Genomic DNA, 27,859 nt, shown 5'->3' with positions numbered 1-27,859 from the left:
CTTTGTCTTGTCTTGTTGCCTCTTTTTGCACTGCTCTCCAAATCTAAACATTGGAACTATTTAACTGGCCTCAAAGAAATTGACAAGATCTTGGGTTTGGGGGAATCTGCTTGTCGTGACGGAGCGGTTGTTGCTGGACACATGACGGACTCTTGGGAGAAGGAGTGCCGCGTGCCTGGCGACCCTTCCAGTCGAGGACGTGAAGATATCCACCTATTCGGAATTATGACAACAGGACATCTGCTGATTGGATTAAGCGTTGCTCTGGTTTGTCGTCAAATTGGAAGTTGCTGGCAGTCTTCAAAGTACCCCAAAGCTGCCACAAATGATTGGAGGATGCGAGAAGAACTGTGGACACGCTTGTGATTTGTATAACATCCGACTGTCTGCCCTGCAGGATGAATTTTGAGGACAATTTAGAGTGAAAAGCAAATTTTATTTTCACTCGCATACAAAACCTTCTAACTTGGGTTGTTTCCCTGGCTTCGAGACTCTCCCGAAGGACAGTGCGGCGAAGACACAACAAACTCCTTTCCTGTCTCTCATGGACACACACTTCTTGTTGTTGACTTTGGACTAGCAACTGCACGACATCAAGGCCGCGGAACAGAGACACGCGGTAGGCTTACACACACACACACACATGCATCCACAAAAATATACGCCACACACCCATACCCCAGCCCCCATCCAACACGAATCCCTAGGGGTGATGGACGGATGGGCAGCGCCTGAAGAGCTGCAGCCTGCCACCGTGGCCCCTACTCCTCCCCCTTTGTTGCAAGTCTCGAGATGGATGTTGTATCTGTGCTGTAAAGTTCAAATTTGAATGACAATAAAAAAGGAAGTCTAAGTCTAAGTCTAAGTCATATGTATATGTGCTTTGCTATGGAGGATTTTTTCCACTCCAGACTGGGCCCCCTTAGGAGCCCAGACTAGATTGTATTTTTTTACTCATCCTCCCCCAGCGTTTACCTTTTCCCCATCTTTTACGAGGCGCCTTGTGGCGACCCATCAGCGTTCCTGTTCTGTAACCCTGTACACTATTTGTTTGTCTAATCTTGAACGGGTTTGTGCTGAAAACGTTTTGTTGTACTTGTGCAATGACAATAAAGACCTACCTACCTATCTACTTACCTGTAATTGTTGCCATCTATCGCATAAGATGATCTCCGGTACTATATATATGTTGGTATGGGTCTAGACCAGGGGTGCTGTTGCGTCTGACCAGATGTTCCTCCAAGGGAATTTAAGTTACAGGTCAATCCCAAGTTCTTTCGATGACATATAAGCTGAGTTTGAATTATCAGCAGAACAGAATAGGTATTTTGTCATTTATTTTCAAAGCTTTGAAGAGACCAGCCTAGAACAACACATTCAATTGCGTAGCCAAGTTGAACTGAAAACATTACGGAAGTGCTGTGTTCTTCAATATGCCAAAAGCCCACACCCTCCAGAACGAGTACACATGTCTATTGTTCTACTTTAGCCTGAGACAGGATGAGGTAAGGAGAAGGAGTATCTCTCCTCCTCACATTCCTAAAGTCAGGGTAACTCACAGTGGACTTGCGGACAACCAGAAAGAGAACAAATGGAAAAACACTAGCTGTTTTCAAATATGACTGAATAGAAAGAAATAACTCTTGCATAGATATATATATATACTGTATATATATATATATATATATATATATATATATATATATATATAAATATATATATATATATACACATACATACATACATACATACATATATATATATATATATATATATATATATATATACATATATATATACATATATACATATATATGTATATACATATATATATATATATATATATATATATATATATATATACATATATATATATATACATATATACATATATATATATATACATATATATATATATATACATACATATATATATATATACATATATATATATATATATGTATATATATATATATATATATATATATATATATATATATATATATATATCTCCGTCAGTGCCCAACACAAATCAAAACAGTTTGCAAGTTTTTACCTTCAAAACCAGCACATTTGTTTTTAAGTAATTAGAAAATGCAATTTTGGGCAAAAATTTGTTAGCACGCTGACCGGATAGCATTTTTGATTGGTTGATTGAAATTTGTATTAGTAGATTGCACAGTACAGTACATATTCCGTACAATTGACCACTAAATGGTAACACCCCAATACGTTTTTCAACTTGTTTAAGTCGGGGTCCACGTTTGAGTTTGAGTTTGAGTTTGAGTGTGAGTTTATTTCGAACATGCAAGCATACACACATGATACATCACAATTTCCAGTTTCAGTTTTCAACATGTTCGAAAAGGAGTAGGAAGAAGCAGAGCTTATTTAATCCTACCCCTTTTCTTTTACATAACAGTTGCTAAAACTTTTGTTCACTTCCTGTTCTCAGTTTATTCACAATATACTCCATAAGTAATCACAATAAAAATAAACCAATAAATAATAATTGGTGAAGTAAGTCATATTACATATAATGATATAAGTAAGATTATTTTGAGAATGAAAGAATGAAAGAATGGAAGAATGGATGGATGGAATAAATACAGAATGTTTATCATGGTTCTTCTTCTTTGTACTTTGTAAACACTTTAAGTTTGAAGAGTTTCTTGAAGTGGATCATATTAGTACATTGTTTGATTGCTTTGCTTAATCCATTCCATAATTTAATTCCACATACTGATATACTGAAGGTCTTAAGTGTTGTACGTGCATACTCCTCTTTTTTTGAGAAGAATTGTTGTATATGTAACCGGTGGTCTTTTCCTCTGCGTTGTGCGGCTTTTATGAAACACGACCGGCACCATGGATTGCTCAGCTGCACTTTACTGATAAAACACAGAATACAATTGTTGTCAATAAGTTTTTTCCGTCGTCGAGTCTCTCTCCCGTTATGGTAGACAAAAGGGCGTACAACAGTGAAATAAACATACCTGATAAAACACAGAATACAATTGTTGTCAATAAGTTTTTTCCGTCGTCGAGTCCCTACACAAAATACAACACAGAACAAGAAAGTGAACTGAAGTTCTTAACATCACAATACATTTTCTGTTGTCGCATGGACGCCTACCTCTCCCGTTATGGTAGACAAAAGGGAAGTTGGAAGGCGTGTCCAACGCATATATAAAGTCAGGTGTCACAGTAATTATTGTAGTAGGAGGGACAACGAGACAATGGTTCCACATTGACAAAACATCAAACAATATTCAGGTATTTACATGTAACTTACACATTTTGTGTAATTATAACAATAATAAAGCATTATAAAATACATTATTTACAAGACATAATGGACCCTGTTACACTCACCCCCCAATAATTACACAAAAGTCTGGTTTGCAAGAACAGTACACATGTGTAAACACAATGGCCATGAAAATCCCAAATTTGCATTAAACAGCAATATACGCTTCCTATTTAAAGGATAAGAGAACAAGAGACTTGCTTGGCGCCTAGCAAGAACTCTATAGTACTCTATAGACAAGGTGAGGTGCCTTATACACCACACATACACAGGCCAAACATCGTGGGTGAGTAGGGAAAAATTAGTTTTTCAGAACATTGAGTCCACACCAAGAGCAGCACAAAACAGCTTTCTGGTCATATCTCACCCATTAATAACAGTATGGGAGCCTGGCTCGACCCCTAATATGGACTCAAGTTGAACCATGGACTCTATGAAACGGTAAACAGGTTTAATGACTCTGCCAAACCGTGAGGCAAATTGGTTCTCAGCACCAGATGCTTGAGGTGTACCAACTGGGACTAATTGCAGTGAGGGAGCAGGGAGAGCTATCGGGGGATCCAGAGCAGCAATATGGCCACTGTCTGGAGGGGAGACTACTTTAGCGGACTCTGAACACTGAGGCTCATCAAAGGAAGACTGCTCATGGACCCATGAGGCAGTACGGCCATCATCACAAGCATCAGCACTCAAGAGGGAACCAGCATGGGATGTCCCAACAGTTGCAGCTGCCGTATCCGACACCTCTGACTCACACCAATCAAATACTGCTGTGGCAGGCATGACCACTGGTCCAGCATCATCCTCCAAAGCTCCGTCTAACGGCAGGAAGTTAACCTGGAGCAACAGGTTACGGTGAACAACACGTTTATTCCCCTCTGGATCCTTGATCCGGTAGATGTGCAGTTCGGGTTTTGAGGCCACCACAGTGTGTATAACAGGCAACCACTTGTCAGAAAGTTTACGTTTCCCTTTGACACCTTTGTTGCCAACAGCACCTGGTTGCCAAGTGAAAGAGGCTGACCTTTGACCTTTCTGTTGTACTGCTTGCTCTGATGCTTCTGCTCAGCAGAGCAGTTCTACTGGGCTAGCGTCATGGCACAATGCCAGTCCTCTAAAAGGGACTTTACATATATGTTATAGTCACACAGAGTCTCATCCCGAAACACATTCTTAAAGAGGAGATCTACCGGCAATCTCGGGGTTCTCCCAAACATCAAATAAAAAGGCGCAAACCCAGTCGTCTCATGCACAGTGCAATTATACACAAAAGTCATTGTCTGGATCATTTGGGGCCATTTCTGCTTGGAGCGAGAGGGCAATAATCTCAACATGTTGACCAAGGTGCGGTTAAACCGCTCCGTCCCACCGTTTCCCATAGGATGGTAGGGGGAAGTGTGAGACTTGTCAACTCCTGACAACATCAAGAGTTCAGCAATCAGTTCACTTTCAAAATTTGCACCCTGGTCTGAATGAAGGCGCTGGGGGAAGCCGTAAATGCAGAAGAAGCTGTCCCATAATTTCCTAGCAACCCTCTTTGCAGTCTGGTCCTGACAAGGAAAAGCATGTGCCAATTTCGTATAGTGATCAGTGACTACAAGAACATCCACAGATTTGTTGTGGCTGTCTTCAGCTTTCCAAAAGTCAACACACACAAGCTCTAGGGGAGCAGAGGTCTTGATGCTTTGTAGCGAGGCCCTTGCTGAAGGCTCGGGGGTCTTGCTAAGGACACACCTGCGGCACTGTTTCACGTAACTGCGGACATCCTTCTCCATGTCATACCAGAAAAAGCGGTGGCGAGCAAGAGTGCGGGGCTGACCTTGATGACCAGCTTGGTCATGAACGCCAGACAGTGCGTCTGCCTTCAAGGACTCTGGCACAACAAACTGGTTCCTCTTCTTCTTGGTCAAAGGGTCCTTTGTGACTCTATAGAGGATACCATCCAGAAGTATCAGCCTATCCCACTGTTTCAAGACTCTCAGAGTTAGCTGATTTTCATTACAACGTTCGCGTCTGGAGGGCCTGCGTTTTATGTCAACATAATAAGTAGCTCTTAAGATGACTGGGTCTCTTTGTTGGTGAGACTGAAGGTCAGCAAGTGACAGGGAAGGCAAAGTGTCTTGGCCAGGAGGTTCCAATGTTGTGAGGTGGTCAGCTAGTGAGGTAGCACGCTGGCGAGGAGCACTGTCCCATTCATCCAAAGAAGAAAGGATTGAAGAGACATCTTCTTCGGCCATTGAACTTTCAATAGTGTCAATGTGAGGATGACACCTCAGTGACTGTGGCTGGCAAGTGAAGCGGAACGCATCCTGCACACATCCATCACTGACATCACAGACCCGATTCAGCAGCTTAGCATAGGGCTCACCCAGCAGCCGCTCCCTCAAAGGAGTCACAAATGGGTCTCTACTGAGTGCATCTGCCACCACATTCTGCGTGCCAGGGATGTGCTTAATCTCAAAATTATATGGAGCCAACTTGGAGATCCACCGCTGCTCACAGGCATCTAGTTTTGGCTTAGTCAGGACGTGAGTGAGGAAGTTGTTATCCGACCAGACAGTAAACCTGTGACCCTTGAGCCAGTGGCTGAATTTATCACAAACTGCCCATTTAAGGGCTAAGAACTCCAGTCTGTGAGCAGGGTAGTTGACTTGGCTGCGGCTGAGAGTTTTGCTTGCAAAAGCAATGGGTCTCGCTCGTTCTTCGCCATCAGGGACCTGGGACAGGACTGCACCCAGACCATCAAGGGATGCATCGGTGCAGAGGATGAAGGGCCTTTCAAACTCTGGGTGTGCCAGCACCACATTATTAAGAAGTGCACTCTTCAGATCCTCAAACACCTTCTCACAAGCAGAAGTCCAGTCCTGAGGAGTCAGTTTTCTGAAGGTGCCTGCTCTTCTCCGCCCAAAGGAGCCCTTGGCACTCCTCTTCTGTCCTGCAGTCAATGTGTAAAGTGGCTTTGCAAGAGAAGAACAGCCAGGGATGAAATGCTGGTTGTAGAGCACAATGCCCAGGAAGGACTTGACTTTCCGCTGTGATGGGGTGCCTTCATTGGGACCCAACGATCACCCCACATGGGTGTCACGACCCGCCCAACAATGATGTCTCTAGGGGTTGAACGGGAAGAGGTGGGCTCCACAATGACAGTACTCCCAGGTGACACAGGAGCACTGCTGGGCAGCTTCCCCCATACTAGAGACTCTCCCTGAGGTGCAAGAGTGACAGATTGTCTTAGCTTGACTGTACCAACTTTTTCAGGCATTTCGGGACCAGACCAGCGTGTAATGCAGCTGAGTAGTCCAAGAAACTGTTCACAATTGGGGTCAGAAGTATTGGAGCAGACCAGCTGCCAGTACTTATTATCAGACTTCATTGCCTGTATAATGGGTCTTATGACATTGGTCCCAATGATCATCATCTTTCTGCCCTGGAACAAGTAAAGTTGGCACAATGAACTTAGACCCATAAACTTCAATTTCAAGGTCATAAATGCACCTGGGTTGTGTCATAAGGCCACCACAGCCAACAAGGACCACCTTCTCCGGCACAGGCCGAGGACTAGGGAGTAGCCCAACAGCTCTAAGCTTTGACTTCGCCTCCACACTTTGCGTGCATGACATGCTACCTGAATCAAGCATCCCTCTTAAAACAGACTGGCCCCCCACAGATACTGGAGCATAAAACAACTCACTAGCTCCTTCCACTTTATGGGAACCCACAACAATCACTGTTTTTCATCAGAAAGGCTACTACAACAGTTCACATAGGTCAATTGCACATCTTCATTTTCACTGAGGGTGCTATGATTTGTCTTTATTAGAAATATAGCTTGGTCCAATTTTTTATATATTCTAACAAAGTGCAGATTGGATTTTAACCTATTTAAAACAGTCATAAAAATTCGAAAATGAATCTTAATCAGGAAAAATTACTAATGATGATCCATAAATTATTTTTTTTATTTTTTCAAAAAGATTCGAATTAGCTAGTTTTTCTCTTCTTTTTTTCGGTTGAATTTTAAAGAGTCGAAATTTAAGTTAAACTATGTTTCAAAATTTAATTTTAATTTTTTTCGTGTTTTCTCCTCTTTTAAACCGTTCAATTAAGTGTTTTTTTCATCATTTATTCTCTACAAAACACAGAACACGCCTCACATCTGCAAGACTCACTCAGAGTTGCAGTGTCAAGTTACACACCAGAGTACAACACACTAGTTAACAGCATGCAATGCCAGGCTTCCCACTAACTGACGAAGAAACAGATAACAGATTTGGTGTCCAGTTCAAAGTGTGACATGATTTATTTAAAAATTTGAGAGTTGACTTTTGTATATTACATGAGTTATTTGTACAAACATGGTGCAAAGTAATTCATGATTTGTTAAAAAATGTTAGTGGCTAGCTAGTTAAAATGGGATATTGTGATTTCACAAGACTGTCTTAGAAGTGATCATTTGAAAATATTCAATTTGAAAAATGTGCACTTAGAGAAAATATAAAAATAAAGTGTTGCATATTGATATTTATCTGTTTCTATATATATTTATTGTGAGAAATCATTAAGATGATCAGTGTTTCCACAAAGATAAATATCATTAATTATTGATAATAACATAGAGTTAAAGGTAAATTGAGCAAATTGGCTATTTCTGGCAATTTATTTAAGTGTGTATCAAACTGGTAGCCCTTCGCATTAATCAGTACCCAAGAAGTAGCTCTTGGTTTCAAAAAGGTTGGTGACCCCTGTGCTAGTGTTTCAAAATAAGCTGTTATATTAGTTTGTAGTTATTCTGGGTAACTCACTATTTTTTTTCATTTCCACTTGCCAAAAAAGCAACAAAAACACTTTCTAAATATATTGCCATGTTTTTACTCCATTTCACTTAAAGCATTGGATGGGTCCTACGCATCATTAAATGTTTCTGTAAGTTTGGACACTTCTGACAAACGATACAAACAGCAAGAAAGGAACAGCATAACACTTTTATTAACGGCGCAGGCAATGTTTTCATTCATACTGAATAACAATTTGACATTGCTAACCAACATCCAAGTACAAATGTCAACAGTGTATTGAAAGTAAAACTACTGGGAAGTACTACAGCATAAGAACACAACTTGTATGTTCAACATGGCATCTATTGATCAATGTACTCAATTGTACCACGGTTCTACGGTTATCATTACACTATTTTAGTTTGCCATCACGGTCAAAAACGAGGCAAACGCTACACAATCCATTGATAAAATGCAGCACTATGGTACATATTTGGATCTTTATGCTAGAGAAGAAGTTGTGGTGTACGATACAAGGTGTGACCAGCCGAGTACACCAAATAAATACTGTACAAAAGTGAATATTTTCATCATGAAGAGTTCAACAAGTGACGTAAACACGTTTTCATTTCAAGTCGCAGCAATCGTGGAACATTCAATGAAATGTTAAAACATGCTTCAACGCCACTTAGTTATTTAAGTGGCGTTAAAAAAAGACAGAAAAATACAAATAAAATGAAATAAAAAATTAAATTAAATTAAAAGAAATTTAAAATAAAATGACATAAAAAATAATTATTTGTAAAAAAAAAAGACTAATATTTGACAGAAAAATTAAATTAAATACAAAAAATAAAACAAATTAAAATTAATAAGATAAACAATTAAATGAATTACAAATAAAATAAAACAAACAAATGAAATGAAATACAAATAAAATAAAACGAAATACAATTTAAATAAAACAAATAAAATGAAAAAAAATAAAAATGAAATGAAATACACAAAATGAAATCAAATTTAAAGAAATATAAAATAAAATGACATAAACATTAAGGTATTTGTAAAAAAAAAGACAGAAAAATAAATAAATAAAATAAAACAAAACTAAATTAAAATAAATAAAATGAAAAAAATGAAGTCAAATTAAATTAAAAGAAATATAAAACAAAATGACATAAAAAATGGTTATTTGTAAAAAAAAAAAAAAAGACTGACAGAAAAATTAAATACAGACAAGATAAAATGAAATCAAATTCAATTGAAAGAAACATAAAATAAAATAAAATAAAAAGACTGACAGAAAAAATAAATTAAATTAAATACAAACAAATGAAAAGAAACATAGAATAAAATGACAAGTTATTTGAAAAAAAAAAGACATTTGACAGAAAAATATTAAATACTGATGAATTGGACTAGTGAGATCTAAATATCTTCTATGCTCCCTTGAGGTCAGTCACTGGTGTCTCGTGCTTCATTCAGTGTCTCACTAAAACACAAAAAGTGAGATCGTAATATTAATGAACAGAATAAAAGGAGGTCAAATGGAATAAAAAAATTATGTTGTGACTCCAGAAAGCAGGTGACATTAAAAACTGAGTATGTAAATCCTGACTTTTTTTGCTCCAAAGAAGAACGTCGCATCAACTGGCTTTGCTTGCTGGGAGGGTTTTTCCTAGACCAGTGGTTCTTAACCTTGTTTGAGGTACCGAACCCCACCAGTTTTATATGCGCATTCACGGAACACTTATTTAGTGAAAAATAAAATGTTTTGTTTTTTTCAAATTCAAGACAAAGTTATGTTTTTTTTTACTGGAGCACAAAAAGAACCATGCATGAACATCACCTTGTTCTAAGAACAAAACCAACACAGTGCATAAACTCATAACAAATTACACACCTGCAAATCAGTGTGACTTCTGCTGTTGCCGTATTCATAATACGCCGATCGGGAGAAGTTTTTATTTACACGATGAGTCGGATGTGTGATGACCTCCGCGGCGGAGGCTCCGCCGAACCCCTGAGACCGACTCACCGAACCCCTAGGGTTTGATCGAACCACTGTCCTAGACAAAGGCTGAGTTTTTGTCATGTGTGACGTGACGTGTGATTCTTTGTGACCACCAGATGTTACAATAACATACATTTTTTATACTGAGGTCATGGTTCATTAAATATGTTAGCATTATATAGGACTGATAAGAAATTATATAAATATTGTTAATTAAAAAAATATTGTATATTAATAGTAATTGGATTTGTTTCGATTAAAAAAAACAACTTACATTATTGTAAATATTTCGAATTTATATTTACAATTATTGTAACTAAAATCAGTGTCAAATCCTGTTAGCCAAGCATTTTCTTTCCCTTGATTTCAAGTAGGGCTGGGCGATATGGCCTTTTTTTAATATCGCGATATTTTAAGGCCATATCGCGATTCACGATATACATCTCGATATTTTTCCTTAGCCTTGAATGAACACTTGATGCATATAATCACAGCAGTATGATGATTCTGTGTCTACATTAAAACATTCTTCTTCATACTGCATTAATATATGCTACTTTTAAACTTTCATGCAGAGAAGGAATTCACAACTAAAAAAATTACTATCTTTTTCATACGGTGTTGATCTGGAAATGTTTGCCTCGGCATTTTGATGCTGTGGGCGTGTGGCACCGAATGGAGATATTGACGTGCGGAGTAAGCCCTCTTCATTGTCTAGCGGGTGACTATTCAAATGATGCTACATATTAGCAGTGTAGCCGAGTGTCCTGTTTTTTTTTTGATTGATTGAAACTTTTATTAGTAAATAGCACAGTGAAGTACATATTCTGTACAATTGACCACTCAATGGTAACACCCGAATAACTTTGTCAACTTGATTCATGATTGAGATGTATACTATTTTCATAATACAGTCATCACACAAGATAATCATCAGAGTATATACAATGAATTATTTACAATGCGGGGTGTGGGATATGGAGGGGCGGGGGGTCAGGTAGTGGACACAGAGAGAGGGATCAGAAAGTATAAGAAAAAATGTCTACATTTGATTGTTTACATTTGATTATTTACAATCCGAAGAGGTATGATGTGGAAGGGAGGGTGTTAGTTTAGGGTTGAAGTTGCCTGGAGGTGTTGTTTTAGTGCGGTTTTGGAGGATAGAGATGTCCTTTCTTTTACACCTGTTGGGAGCGCATTCCACATTGATGTGGCATAAAAAGAGAATGAGTTAAGACCTTTGTTAGACCGGAATCTGGGTTTAACGTGGTTAGTGGAGCTCCCTCTGGTGTTATGGTTATGGCGGTCATTTACGTTCACCTAAACAGTGTACTTATCTAATAAAATAATAAACGGGAGACATTAGAGCAGGTTCGGTAGCCACCGCTTCTTTAATGTCAACATCACACACCTCCTTCCACAACCACACATACCCTACATCACAGCCCTACGGCAACTCTGGAGGGACAAAACTCCTCCTCCTTACCTAACAATCTCCGGTAACTTGGGACACCCTGAACTGTTTGTTACAGCAGTAATGCTACTTTTTATAGCAACGCTTTCACCCCACACTTGACAAATTACGGTTGTCTGTTCGACATATTCCCACTTGAAGCCAAACCACCGCCAGACGATGGACCCCCTGCTGTTTTTCTTAAGAATTAATTATTCCTTCATTTGTTACCAGATTCGCACCTTCTTTCTCTTGTATTAGCGCTCGCACCACTCCGCTAGCATCACAGCTAACATTAGCCATGCTGCTACCTCTCTGCTCGGAGAGGGCATATATACGTATATGACGTATGACGTGACAGTATGTGACGTGTGTAAGAAGGTGCGCTTGCTGTCTGTGACAAGGAGAGACAAGACAGAGTGAGAAGAGCCTGTAGTGTAATGTCCGCAGCTAAAAGCAACTGCGTGAGAACGTATACTCGATATCACGATATAGTCATTTTCTATATCGCACAGAGACAAACCCTCGATATATCGCGTATATCGATATATCGCCCAGCCCTAATTTCAAGCATTTTCCTTCCCTTGATTTTAGCTATTTAATTCCACTTTTAATCTGTCCTCCTAAATACATTTGTTTTAATGAAACATATTTTTCGGGGTATTTTATCATTGTTAATATAACTCATATTTGAGTTATATTTATTACAATAAACAAAACTTGCATACAAAATCTGAAATTTTAGATTATTTCAAGAAGTATATATCCAATATATATATATTTTGTATAAAAAGATGTATATAATATATATATTGTATATATGTTACATATACTGTATATAGTATATACATAGTGTATATATGTATACATACATATACAGTGTCTGTGTGTGTGTGTAAAAGTTAAGTTAAATGTTAAAGGCCTACTGAAACCCACTACTACCGACCCCACAGTCTGATAGTTTATATATCAATGATGAAATCTTAACATTGCAACATATGCCAATACGGCCGGGTTAGCTTACTAAAGTGCAATTTTAAATTTCGCGCCAAAATATCCTGCTAAAAACGTTTCGGTATGATGACGCCTGCGCGTGACGTCACGGATTGTAGAGGACATTTTGGACAGCATGGTTGCCAGCTGTTAAGTCTTAAGTATTAATGGCAAAATTCCACAGTATTCTGGACATCTGTGTTGGTGAATATTTTGCAATTTTTCAATGAACAATGGAGACAGCAAAGAAGAAAGCTGTAGGTGGGAAGCGGTGTATTGCGGCCGACTGCAGCAACACAAACAAAGCCGGTGTGTCATTATTGACATTCCCGAAAGATGACAGTCAAGCTTTACCATTGGCCTGTGGAGAACTGGGACAACATAGACTCTTACCAGGAGGACTTTGAGTTGGATACCCAGACGCGGTACCGTGAGTACGCAGCTGCGGCTTCCAAACATTTGATCACTTGCCCGTACGTGCGTGCCGCTATGTGCATGTCACGTACGTAACTTTGGGGACTTTGGGGAAATATATGTGCTGTATGAACTTTGGGGAGGTGAACGGTACTTTGGGCTGTGGGATTGAGTGTGTTGTGCAGGTGTTTGAGTTGTATTGACGGGAGGGGGGAGGGGTTTGTTATGCGGGATTAATTTGTGTCATATCAAATATAAACCTGGTTGTGTTGTGGCTAATAGAGTATATATATGTCTTGTGTTTATTTAATGTTTTAGTCATTCCCAGCTGAATATCAGGTCCCACCCACCTCTCACAGCATCTTCCCTATCTGAATCGCTCCCACTGCCCTCTAGTCCTTCACTCTCACTTTCCTCATCCACAAATCTTTCATCCTCGCTCAAATTAATGGGGAAATAGTCGCTTTCTCGGTCCGAATCGCTCTCGCTGCTGGTGGCCATGATTGTAAACAATGTGCAGATGTGAGGAGCTCCACAACCGGTGACGTCACGCGCATATCGTCTGCTACTTCCGGTACAGGCAAAGCTTTTTTTATCAGCGACCAAAAATTGCGAACTTTATCGTCGATGTTCTCTACTAAATCCTTTCAGCAAAAATATGGCAATATCGCGAAATGATCAAGCATGACACATAGAATGGACCTGCTATCCCCATTTAAATAAGAAAATCGCATTTCAGTAGGCCTTTAAAGTACCAATGATTGTCACACACACACTAGGTGTGGTGAAATGTGTCCTCTGCATTTGACCCATCCCCTTGTTCACCCCCTGGGAGGTGAGGGGAGCAGTGAGCAGCAGCGCTGGCCGTGCCCGGGAATCATTTGGTGATTTAACCCCCAATTCCAACCCTTGATGCTGAGTGCCAAGCAGGGAGGTAAATGGTCCCATTTTTATAGTCTTTAGTATGACTGGGCCGTGATTTGAACTCACGACCTACCGATCTCAGGGCGGACACTCTAACCACTAGGCCACTCAGTAAACACACACATATATATATATATATATATATATATATATATATACATATATATATATATATATATATATATATATACACACAGATATATATATAATAATAAAACATATATATATATATACATGTGTATACATACACATATACTGTATATACAGTACACACATATATACATAAATATACGTATATGTATTACATATATACATACAGATAAATATACACACATACATACATACATATATAATACATATTATATATACACTCATATATATATATACTGTATGTATATATACATACATATATATATATATATATATATATATATATATATACATACATATATACATATATATATATATATATATATATATATATATATATATATATGTCTTAATAAGGTTATCCAAAAAATAGTGCTCGATACCGTAGTAGAGCGCAATATATGTATGTGTGGGAAAAAAATCACAAGACTATTTCATCTCTACAGGCCTGTTTCATGAGGGGGGGTTCCCTCAATCATCAGGAAATCTCCTGATGATTGAGGGAACCCCCCCTCATGAAACAGGCCTGTAGAGATGAAATAGTCTTGTGATTTTTCCCCCACACATACATATATATATATATATATATACATATATATACTGTGTGTGTATATATATATATATATATATATATATATATATATATGTGTATATATATTTATACAGTATATATATATATATATACATATATATACTGTGTGTGTATATATATATATATATATATATATATATATGTGTATATATATTTATACAGTATATATATACTGTATATATATCTATCTATATATATTAGGGGTGTAACGGTACACAAATTTCGGTTCGGTACGTACCTCGGTTTAGAGGTCACGGTTCGGTTCATTTTCGGTACAGTAAGAAAACAACAAAATATAAATTTTTTGGTTATTTACCAAATTTGTAAACAATGGCTTTATCCTTTTAACATTGGGAACACTATAATAATTCTGCCCACGTTAATCAACATTAAACTGCCTCAAGTTGTTGCTCAGATTAAATACAATGACAAAACTTTTCTTCTACATATACAAAGTGCAACATTAAACAGTTTCAAGTCAACTCATCATGCTTAATTTATTACAGCATTTGGGAAGCCTGTAGTTGATTTTTATTATGTAAATGTTATATTTGTATCAACATGTGATAGCAGGGACCCTGCCATTCAAAACTAGGCTGCTGCATTTCTAATGATTAATGTAACTATAGCTGAAAAAATGGTACAATGGCAATAGGAGAGACTATTCCCCTGAACACAATGGAGTTCATGTAGGCTTAATGATGCAGTTACATTATTATATCAACTATCAGAGACAGAATCTCTTCATTTAACATAATGTCCTTTTTTGCTGCTTCAACACAGCTCAATAAACACACACACACACACACACACACACACACACACACACACACACACACACACACACACACACACACACACACACACACACACACACACACACACACACACACACACACACACACACACACACACACACACACACACACACACACACACACACACACACACACACACACACACACACACACACACACACACACCAAACCATCACCCAACCATGCAAATTTTGCATTTCCTTTGGAAATCGAGGTCCCAGAGTCTGGAGGAAGACAGGAGAGGCACAGGATCCACGTTGCCTGAAGTCTAGTGTAAAGTTTCCACCATCAGTGATGGTTTGGGGTGCCATGTCATCTGCTGGTGTCGGTCCACTCTGTTTCCTGAGATCCAGGGTCAACGCAGCCGTCTACCAGCAAGTTTTAGAGCACTTCATGCTTCCTGCTGCTGACCTGCTCTATGGAGATGGAGATTTCAAGTTCCAACAGGACTTGGCGCCTGCACACAGCGCAAAATCTACCCGTGCCTGGTTTACGGACCATGGTATTTCTGTTCTAAATTGGCCCGCCAACTCCCCTGACCTTAGCCCCATAGAAAATCTGTGGGGTATTGTGAAAAGGAAGATGCAGAATGCCAGACCCAAAAACGCGGAAGAGTTGAAGGCCACTATTAGAGCAACCTGGGCTCTCATAACACCTGAGCAGTGCCAGAAACTCATCGACTCCATGCCACGCCGCATTAACGCAGTAATTGAGGCAAAAGGAGCTCCAACCAAGTATTGAGTATTGTACATGCTCATATTTTTCATTTTCATACTTTTCAGTTGGCCAACATTTCTAAAAATCCCTTTTTTGTATTAGCCTTAAGTAATATTCTAATTTTGTGACACACGGAATTTTGGATTTTCATTTGTTGCCACTTCAAATCATCAAAATTAAATGAAATAAACATTTGAATGCATCAGTCTGTGTGCAATGAATAAATATAATGTACAAGTTACACCTTTTGAATGCAATTACTGAAATAAATCAAGTTTTTCAAAATATTCTAATTTACTGGCTTTTACCTATATATATATATATATATATATATATATATATATATATATATATATATATATATATATATATATATATATAATTTAAAAAAAAAAAAAATTTTTATGTCACCATAAACACTTTCAGTCTTTTCCTTTCCTGGTTGCTATGGTGAATTGCAGAGTCAGCATCTTTTTATTGTAGATTTAAGTCCGAGTCAACATATTCAGGATTGATGGAAGTGAGATCAGCTGTTCTGGGACACTTTTAGGGTCATTCAGGTTTTTACTCAGTTTGTTGACCCTATCACCTGGAACACCCCCCAGGTGTGGACCTCACCTGACGTCTGAAGAACAAGCGTCTGAAGAACGCCTCGATGATCTCGTGCGCCGTCCCGGTCTCGTCGCCGAGTGAGAGTGTGTGTCCTTTGGCGAGGGCGGCGCGGAGGCTCATGCTCCTCACTATCCGGGCGGCGGGCTGCGAGTTGGGCGTGGGCCTCGAGGACACGGTGATATAGGTCGCGTCTTTCAGAAGCTCCTCGTAACTCACTGGCAGAGGGCAGACCTTGTAGTATAGAACACACCAACCTGGTCCAGGACTGTGCACCAAGTACTTGGACTCCTACCTGCTGCTGCCACCACTGTGTCTGTGGTGCTGCTCAGCTCCTGGAGGATTGTGGGAAGCGTTGGGTGCAACAGGAAGAGCTTTCTTATGACCGGCTCAGCAACACCAGGAGTTACCTGAGTGATTCATAGTCAACTTATTTCAGTGCACCCCTGACCATGATGCAACACACTTGTCATGTCACACACACACAGAGGAATAAACACACAGTTTCAGTAGGGGCCTGGAGGGGCTCGCTCCTGCTTGAGACAAATGAAATAAAATAAAATTGAATCAAAAGAAATACAAATTAAATAAAATTAAAATAAATACAATAAAATTCAAATAAAACATTTAATGAAATACAAAAAATATGATTAAATTAAAATGACAAACTATAATATAACATTAAATTAAAAGAAATACAATTAAATGAAATACAAATAAAATAGAATAAAATTAAAAAAATAATATGACAAATTAAATCCATCCATCCATCCATTTTCTACCGCTTATTCCCTTTGGGGTCGCGGGGGGCGCTGGAGCCTATGACAAATTAAATAAAAATAAAAATATACAATCAAATTAAAATAAGTAAAATATAAAATTAAATTAAAAAATGAAATTCCTTCTGCCCTAGTGCAGCTGGGATAGGCTCCAGGCCCCCCACGATCCAGAGGGACAAGCGGTAGAAAATAGATGAATGGATGGAAATAAGGCAAACTTCAAAAAATCCAAATGAAATAAAATAAAATAAAGGCACTTTAAGGTGTTATAATTTCTACCCAAAAAACTTCAAGATCTGATTTTATTCCTTTTTATTATATGTACTTTCATTTCAGAGTCTTCACGAGATTTGTCACTAGTACTTTTTTGTAAAAGTGCCAGCAGGTTAGATGTCCAACTTGGATATTTTTGTCACATCTGATCTCATTAGGTTATCGTTCACGTTACAAAAAATGCGATGTCTGATGTGAATGCAATGTGACCTGCCTTCTCAGTCCTGGTGAATTTGTGGCCATTTCAAGAATTTTGTGCAACCAAACTCTACATTTTCTGAACCCAATTATTGCGTGTAGAAGATTAGGAAGGAAGAGGACAATATTTTCACTGGCAGTTTGCTTCAATGTCTCGTCCAAAACCCGTGAGGGCGAGCAGTCGCAGACAAGAGTGGTGGAACTTTTATGTCAGTGCCTAGAACGTTATTTTCGCCTGTTTTCGGCTCATTTGTCAACTATTTATTTTGCAGTCTATTTTGGTTAATCACTTTTTGATGACTTATTGGTCAGATGGACGCGTACGGAGCGTTCAGACAGCAGTCGCATTCCATACATATCAGATTTATTTTCACATACGAAAGCGGCCTAATGCTTTTTTCACGTCAGTGTGAAAAGTGCGATCACATATGGGCCAAAAAATTTGAATTGACCTGCAGTGTGAACAAGTCCTTAGATTAGGGGCCGCATTGGGCTAAAAAAAATGTGGTCGGTGGCCAAAAGCTGACTGCATGTAAAGTAACTATAAAAAATAAAAAAATAAAAATTAAAAAAAATAAATAAAAATATATATACACATACATATATATATATATATATATATATATATATATATATATATATATATATATATATACCGTAAATTATGGACTATAAACCACAAATTTTTTCCTACGCCTTGTACCCTACGGTTTATAAAATGGTGCGGCTAATTTATGGATTTTTCTTCGCTGACGGCGTAAAAACAAAAAAAAACAAGCAATTACATTGAGGTGTTTAATGTTTGTACTATGACACCATCTTTTGGAGAAGATCTCTCACTGCAGGGTCCTCATTTGTTTTCAGAGGTAGTGCTTTTGTTTTTGCTTCTTTTTCAACCACAGTTCTGTTTAGACTTCTCGCCATCTATAGCGATTTTACTCGTATGGATTCTTCATTCATCACTCCAAGTAAAGTTTGTAAGTTTTACAATATAACAAACCATTTTTACTTACTAAACCGTCCAATGTGTGATGTCTGTAGGAGTGTTTTCATGCATATTTGTACGTGCTATCGTAACGTAATCAAGCTAGCCTCATTAACATTAGCTAATATGCTAACACGTTTACTGTCTGTGTTAGTATTATTAACTTACAATGGCACTATTTTTGTTTTGTTTCACAAATGTGTCTGTAAATTCACCAAAACGTCACCGTGGAGTTATTTAGCTGATTGGAGAGCTAACTTGCGCAGCTTGTGGGTCCATGACCATGACTTCTGTTTTGTTTGATAAGCTGTTTTACTGCCGTGTTATTTGGAAACAATTAAGGTATGTAAATAAACATTTACAAAATATTTCTGTGTAAATAACTCATTTCACAACGTATATATCTGCGACTTATAGTACGGTGCGGCTAATATATGGGGAAAATGTACCCTAACATTTAGTGGGTGCGGCTTATATACCAGTGCGCTCTAGTCCGGAAAATATGTTACATACAAATATATTAATATGACACATTTATAATTAATATAATTGGATATTAAGAATATGTGAAAGTTGGACTCCTACCTTGTTTACTTCTATGACGACCTCCTTAAAGTTTTATAATCAATCAGAAATATCAAGCAGATAAAATGCACTAAACATCAGGGTTTCCCGCAGCGCTTTGTTGCTAAGGCGGCCGCCTTAACAACACAGAGCCACCGCCTAAACTAAAGTCTTAACAAGCTGCTCGGCTTAGTTCTGCCTCTGCCTCTGTCAGTACGTCTCTGCAGCACCCAGCATTGTCCCACCCACAGAACCATCTGATTGGTTACACGCAGAGCGGTAACAGCCAATCAGCAGTGCGTATTCATAGCGCATGTAACAGCCAATCAGCAGTGCGTATTCAGAGCGCATGGAGTCAATGTTCAAGGCACAGGCAGAAAGGACAGACAGTGGAGTGAGCAGAAAGTTGTTTAGCAGGTGAGCATAATGCAGCCAAACTCTCCCCAAATTATAATAAACACCTCCCAGTCAACTACTAGTAACATCACTATGAGCCCGTTGACGTTCTAAAAATATAAGCGGCAGCTCAGTTCGCTCGCAGTCTTTGAGGTGAAGGCTAATTAGCTTTTAGCTTAACGTTAGCTCATTTTGCGGTGTGTGTGCATGCGTGCGTGTGTGTGTTATGGACAGCAAAGTCCTGTCTGTCTGAGAGAAAGACAAGCATTATAATAACAAAGTTATTTCACTTTACCTTTTTCTGTGTTGATTGAGCTGTGTTGAAGCAGCAAAAAAAGGATATTGTGTTAAATGAAGAGTTTCTGTCTCTGATAGTTGATATAATCATGTAACTGCATCATAAAGCCTACATGAGCTCCATGGTGTTCTGGGATGAATAGTCTCTCCTATTGCTATTGTACTATTTTTTTTCAGCTATAGTTACATTAATCATTAGTAATATAGCAGCCTAGTTTTGAATGGCAGGGTCCCGCTATCACATGTTGATAAAAATATAACATTTACATAATAAAAATCAACTACAGGCTTCCCAAATGCTGTAATAAATTAAGCATGATGAGTTGAGCATATGTCAGCATGTGGCCCCACTTTTAACTCTTTTTTGCAAACGCTTATTTACAGTAAGTCATTCATTTGACTTAGTCATTATTTTGTCTTAGTAAGTCAATATTTACTAAGTCAAAACAATGACATACTTAGTATCTCAAGTAACTAGGACTGTTTTGTTTTTACTTTACGGAAAAAATATTGAGATTTATATCGGATCATGCGATGAAGCCGGCCTACTTCGCCACAGTCTGTAGTAGTCTATTGTCCCCCATGCTGTGGTGGCAGCGATGAGATGGAGACACCCACCCACCCCCTTCCCCATCCGCCTGTCCCGGGCGACGCCCCCTTCACCCTGGAGAGACACCACCTTAACTAACAAATTTTCTGGGGGAAACACTGAACATGGATAAGTGTGGAGAGTGTTTTGTATTTTTCCCATCATACCTTGCAGGAGATATAAATGGGTGTAATTTTGAATTATGTGTTGTGTTTGGACATTTTTTATAGCATCCACAAAGTTTAGTGAGCAGGTTATGTTGTGTTGTGTGTGACCATGTGTGTTGACTTTTTGTTTTGGTTTATTTGCACCATGAGTGGGAAAGGTTGTTTGGATTGGGTCATATATTAAAAAAAAAAAAAAAAAAAAAAAAAAAAATGCTGTACTGTATGCACTTAAAAGTGAAATTCATCGTCATTAATCTGAATTACTTATATTGTCCACTAGATTGCAACAAGCCTGCAGCAATTATACTGTCTGATTAGTGATGAGTTGATGAGGTGTCATGAAGCGTTTCGACACATTGCAAAACTCTATTGATACTGTGTCACTAAATACTGACATCTGCTGGACATTAAAAATCCCTACAGGCAACCTGTGGACCGACCCAACTGACACTGATTTTATGACCTAGTATATACAATAATATAAACCAAGTCATTGTATTTCATTTAGGATTATTTCATATCTTCATTTAAATAAAAAAATATTTGTATATTTTTTTAGATACAGTCAAATAATGTGAACATGTATCATAACATGGAAATCTAAGAGAACGTGTTGTGAATGAGGATGCTTGTGGACTGGAAATTTAAAAAAAAAATTTTTTTTACACATTTTTATTAAAAAAACAACTGTTTTTCCAACGTATTAAATTTTAGACGATTTCTCTTCTTAGTTATTATTTCTCGGACTGTAGAAAAGACCCGCTCACAGGGCACAGAGGAGGCGTCCGTGCAACACAGTTCGCGTATCGGTCACGTGACTTTCTAAAAGCGGTACACGCACCGTCACAGGGTTTTGCTCTATGAGCACGACGCATGCGCCGATGCATCGGTGTTGCCGGACCCATCACTATGTCTGATATTTAAAATTAATGGAGGCACTTGGCCCGTGGGCAGTAGTTTGGACACCCCTGCCTTAGATCTTTTTGTCATATTTCCTGTAATTGCATCTTCCTGTCAACATGCTGACATGGGTGTCAAACTCTGGCCCGCGGGCCAAAATTGGCCCGCCGTGTAATTTCACTTGGTCCTTGAGGCGATATCAAATTAACACTAGAGCTGGCCCACCGATTATATACAGTGGCGGTGCTGCGGTAACACCGCATTCACCGCTAATTCTCATACTTCCCAACCCTCCCGGGAGACTCCCAAATTTCAGTGCCCCTCACGAAAATCGTCACGTCCGCTTTTCATCCAGTCCAACGAGTGCTGGCCCAGTCACATAATATATGTGCGGCTTCTGCACGCACCAACAAAAGTGAATACAACGCATACTTGATCAACAGCCATACAGGTCACACTGAGGGTGGCTGTATAAACAACTTTATCACTGTTAGAAATATGCGCCACACTGTGAACCCACACCAAACAAGAATGACAAACACATTTCAGGAGAACATCCGCATCGTAACACAACATAAACACAACAGAACAAATACTCAGAACCCTTTGCAGCACTAACTCTTCCGGGACGCTACAAGATGTGTGTGTGTGGGGTGAGGGGCCCAGGCTGCGTTTGGTGGTAGCGGGGGGTGTATTTTGTAGCGTTCCGGAAGAGTTAGTGCTGCGAGGGATTCTGGGTATTTGTTTTGTTGTGTTTATGTTGTGTTACAGTGCGGATGTTCTCCCGAAATGTGTTTGTCATTCTTGTTTGGTGTGGATTCACAGTGGGGCGTGTATTTCTAACAGTGTTAAAGTTGTTTATACGGCCACCCTCAGTGTAACCTGTATCGCTGTTGATCAAGTATGCGTTGCATTCACGTGTGTGTGCGTACAGAAGCCGCACATATCTTGTGACTGGGCCGGCACGTTGCTAGAATGGATGAAAAGCGGACATGACGACAGCACGTAGAGGACGTTAAAGGCAGTGCCTTTAAGGCACGCCCCCAAGACTGTGATCCGGGTGGACTACGAGATATAATGACTGATGAACACCTTCGTTCGATAATGAAGGTTGCCTCAGCTCAAAGCCTGAGCCCCGACATTAATGAAATAACATCCAAGAAAAGATGCCAGGTATCTGGCTTGGGCTTGGGCACATCAGATTAGATCAGTGTGTTGCAAACTGAGCAGTTTAAAGTCCTGAATGGTTGGTTTATTCATTGTTATTTTATTTTTAAATGTATTAGCCTGTGGGAAAAGTTAATGTTGATATTTACCTCAGAAGGCTGCAAATAGAAAAGAGGCATTCAATTTTTACTTAAATTGTATTTGATATGCCATTGATATTTTTTAATTATTATTATTATTATTATTTGAAACTCGATTTTGCATGTCACTATAAAGTTATACAAGCCTTGCTTGTTCAATATTCAATGCAAAACTTGTTTTGGTCCCTATTAAAAGGTTAATTTGTTCAACCTTGGCCTGCGGCTTTGTTCAGTTTTAAATTTTGGCCCACTCTGTATTTGAGTTTGACACCCCTGCTATAGTGGTTCAGTAAGTGCACAGCTCCATGCAGAATTCGTTCGCCTCAGAAAGCTTGTTCTGTTGCCATACTCACAGTTGCTGTGGTGATATTCTTCCACGCTCTGATTGGCTCACTGGCCCAGAAGACAAAAGCAGACAGACCAGTGGAAGTGGCGACCGCTGCCGCTTCCAAAACCAGACGAGGGCACACGAACTGTGCCGTCCAGAGAGGGCGCCCGTTGGCCCCGTCGATCACCAGCGCCTAGGCCGACACAAACATAGTGACTGACAGAAAAAGATGGAGCATGTTTGTGTGATTGATGTAATTATTACCGTCATGACGCCCTTTGATGAGTGCTGAAGGAAAATATCAAGGATTCCATCATCGTTGAAGTGTCCTGGTGTTGGTTGGCTGTGACACATCAGCACATATTTTACACTTAGACTGGAACTACAGCTATATATATATATATATATATATATATATATATATATATATATATATATATATATATATATATACACATGTATATATATATATATATATATATATATATATATATATATATATATATATATATATATATATATGCATATGTATATATGTATATATATATATATATATACAGAGGTGGGTAGAGTAGCCAGAAATTGTACTCAAGTAAGAGTACTGTTACTTTAGAGATTTATTACTCAAGTAAAAGTAAGGAGTAGTCACCCAAATATTTACTTGAGTAAAAGTAAAAAGTATGTTGTGAAAAAACTACTCAAGTACTGAGTAACTGATGAGTAACATACACACACATATCATATATATACATATATACACACAAACATATATATATATATATATATATATATATATATATATATATATATATATATATATGCTTGTGGCTGTCCATCGATTACGATGATGACGTTGCTCCAGTAATGGGTTATTGAGGGGGGTTTCGTATATGCCATTGCATGTGGCTGTGCAGGCCAATGCGCGACCCGCATGGTTTGCCACATGTGGGGCAGATGTAGTCCACGCTTGAGAGGGGGGCCCCTGCAGCGCGCTGATGTCGCTGTAAACGTTGTTGTTTTCTCCTCTCAGTGGTCTGCTCCTGGAGATGAGCAATGCCGGCGTGACTGCAGTTGCGCCAGGTGTGGCGATCAGCAGCCAAGACTTCCAGTGCGGAAGGCTGGATAGCACAGCGCTTCAGGAGGGTTTTTATGTGGTCCTTGTAGCGTTTCCGCTGACCCCCAGGAGACCTACAGCCTTCCCTGGAGTTGGCCGTAGAGGATCTGTCGGGGGAGCCTCTGGGTGGGCATGCGGATTACATGCCCCACCCAGCGCAGATGTCTTTGCGCAAGGAACACTTGGATGCTGGGTGTTTGGGTCCGGTCATAAATATCCACATGTGGGACTCTGTCCTCCCAGGTCAGACCCAGGATCCGTTGCAGGCAGCGGATGTGGTATCTCTCCAGGATTCTGACGTGCCTTTGGTAAGGGGTCCAGGCTTCCGAGCCGTATAGCAGTGTGGACAGACAAACTGCTTTGTAAACAGCTGCTTTGGTGGAAACTGTCAGGTTTCTGTTCAGGAAGACCCTGGTTTTGAGCCTACCGAAGGCAGCGGACGCTAACCCAACACGAACCTGGATGTCATTATCGATGTTACAGGTGGGGGACAGGACGCTTCCGAGGTAGGTGAAATGTGGAACGATGGTGAGCTGCTGGCCATCAATGTTGAAGACAGGCACTTCTGACTGGTGGGTAGAGTGTTGCGCAATGATCTGTGTTTTTGAAATGTTGACCTTGAGTCCTAGGGCGCTGTATGTGGATGAGACCACGTTAAGTGCACGTTGTAGAGATTCTGGTGTGTGGGCAAGGAGAGCACAATCGTCAGCATACTGAAGTTCTAGGATCTGTTGTTTTGTAATTTTAGTGAAGGCCTGGAGGCGCCGGATGTTGAAGAGACTGCCGTCCAGCCGGAACTGTATGTGGATGCCATCTGTGTTTCCCAGAGCTTTGTGTGAGAGGAGGGTGACTGCTGAGAGAAAGAGGTTGAATATGACAGGGGCTAGGACACATCCCTGCCTAACCCCGACTTTCACATTAAAAGAGGGGGATTGCTGGCCTCCAATGCGGACACAGGCTCGCATTCCATCGTGTAGTTGTCTCAGGATGTTGAGGAACTTTGGCGGAATCCCCAGCCTTCCCAGTAAGTCCCAGAGGAGATTCCGGTTCACAGTGTCAAATGCCTTGGACAGGTCGATGAAGGCGATGTACAGATCCTGGTGGTGTTCCCGGCACTTTTCTTGTACCTGCCTGGCTACAAAGATCATGTCAGTAGTACTGCGATCTCTTCTGAATCCACACTGTGATTCAGGCAGGATGTTCTCAGAGATGTGAGTAACTAAACGATAGAGCATGACCCGGGCAAGAACTTTCCCAGCAACCGAGAGCAGGGAAATTCCTCTGCTGTTTCCACAGTCGGCTTTGTCACCTTTCCTCTTAAAGATGGTTATTATAGCAGCATCCTTCCATTCCTGGGGGATGGCTTCAGAGGACCAGATGGAGTCAATCAATTGGTGAAGCCGGCGGGTGAGGAGATAGCCACCAAACTTCAGCACCTCAGCTGGGATACCGTCAGGGCCTGGGCTTTTGTTGTTTTTTAGGCCCTTGATGGCTTTTAGGACCTCAGCAAAGGTAGGCGGGGAGTCCAGGTGGTCGACAGGGGGAGTGGTCGGGAAATTGGTGAAAATGTCCTGGTCAGAGGGATTTTCGGAGTTAAGGAGAGTGTTGAAATGTTCAGCTCATCTATTTAGGATCTGGGGTGTGTCCTTATAGAGGGTGACTCCGTCTGCTGATCTGACTGGGGTAATGTTTTTTCTCTGTGGACCATATATGGATTTGACGGCATCATAAAATCCATGGGAATTGTTTGTGTCAGCATAAAGTTTGATCTCGCTGGCTTTCTTGATCCACCAGTCATTTTCCATGGCTCTGAGGGTACGCTGGACTTCGGCTCTTATGGAGGAGAGTCGAGTCTTTAGTGTGATGGATTGTGGGTTGGCCAGGTAAGCAGCATGGGCTTTGTGTTTTGCCTTGAGAAGTTTATGGATATCTGGTGCACTGCTGTCAAACCAGTCCTGATGTTTACGCCTGGTGTACCCAAGGGACTCCTCTGCTGCCTGATGGATGGCAGTCCTTAGGGAGTTCCAGCAGGTGCTGATGTCAGGGTCCAGGTTGGTATCAGGGATTGCAGACAAATGTTCTGCAAGCTGTGCTCTGAGCTGTTCTACAGAGTGCTTGGATTTGAGTGCTTCACAGTTGAGTCTCTTGTTTGGTGGTGTTTTCTTCAGTTGGGGGCGGACTTCCATTTGAAATTTGGCTCTGATCATCCGATGGTCAGTCCAGCAGTCCGCTCCACGCATCGCTCTGGAGATTAGGACCTCCTTCCTGTCTCTACGACGGGTGATAATATAGTCGAGGAGGTGCCAATGTTTGGAGCGAGGATGTTGCCAGGAGGTCTTGAATTTATCCTTCAGCTGGAACAGGGTATTGGTGATGATCAACTGATGTTCAGAGCAGAGTGTAAGGAGGCGAAGCCCATTATCATTAAGCCTACCAACCCCGTGCTGACCAAGTGTTCCGGCCCAGAGCCCACTGTCAGAGCCCACCCTCGCGTTAAAATCCCCGAGGAGTATGAGCTTGTCGGTGGGAGGCGTTCCCTCAATGGCAGAGTTTAGTGAGGCATAGAATGAGTCTTTGCTCTCGAGGTCTGCATCCAGAGTTGGGGCGTAGGCGCTGATAAGGGTGACATGGCGATTTTTGGTGAGTGGTACACGCCACGTCATGAGCCTTTTGCTTATACCCACTGGAGACTCTGGGATCTTGTGAAGCAGGCTTGTCCTGGCGGCAAAACCCACTCCATGTAGACGACGGGAGCCTTAAAAATGACCCTTCCAGAAGAAGGTGTAGCCTTCTCCCGCCTCCGTGATTGAGTCTTCCCCATGTAAGCGGGTTTCGCTCAGGGCGGCTATGTCAATGCCGTATCGGTTTAGTTCATGCGCAACGAGTGCTGTTCTTCGCTGTGGGCGGCAGGAGAGATCACGCACATCCAACAGTGTGCGGACGTTCCATGACGCTATTGTGAAGGGAATTTTGTTTCTCTTGTACATTTGTTTTCGACCGCATAAAGGGATGGCCCGGCAGCTGCGGTAGGCTGCCCTGGCGATGAGGAACAGACCATTTTTAGGCCACCTTTTCTAGGCCCTTCCCATTTCAGGGTGAGCAGAGCGGTGCTGCTCAGTCACGTACGAAGCTGCCGGGGAGGCATGCTGTTCCATCCCATGCCACAGCGACCTTCACTCGCACGCCGCCTACG

At 40.3% G+C, this 27,859-nt stretch overlaps 1 protein-coding gene across 1 annotated transcript in view; it reads right to left on the bottom strand.

Annotated features, from left to right (window-relative positions):
- Nucleotides 1-7,440: 7,440 nt before the first annotated feature.
- fam234b (family with sequence similarity 234 member B) overlaps nucleotides 7,441-27,859 on the bottom strand; it is a 73,579-nt gene continuing 53,160 nt past the window's right edge. The window contains exons 9-13 of the mRNA XM_061973978.2: nucleotides 23,817-23,895; nucleotides 23,578-23,745; nucleotides 17,065-17,179; nucleotides 16,779-16,987; nucleotides 7,441-9,577 (exon numbers count right to left, since the gene is read on the bottom strand). Coding sequence (XP_061829962.1) covers nucleotides 9,575-9,577; nucleotides 16,779-16,987; nucleotides 17,065-17,179; nucleotides 23,578-23,745; nucleotides 23,817-23,895 — 574 coding nt within the window. The 3' untranslated portion in view covers nucleotides 7,441-9,574. The remainder of the gene's footprint in view (nucleotides 9,578-16,778; nucleotides 16,988-17,064; nucleotides 17,180-23,577; nucleotides 23,746-23,816; nucleotides 23,896-27,859) is intronic.

The sequence above is a fragment of the Nerophis lumbriciformis genome, linkage group LG22, assembly GCF_033978685.3.
Source record: "Nerophis lumbriciformis linkage group LG22, RoL_Nlum_v2.1, whole genome shotgun sequence".
NCBI classification, from domain to species: domain Eukaryota; kingdom Metazoa; phylum Chordata; class Actinopteri; order Syngnathiformes; family Syngnathidae; genus Nerophis; species Nerophis lumbriciformis.
This window is presented reverse-complemented; position numbering and strand designations above follow the sequence as displayed.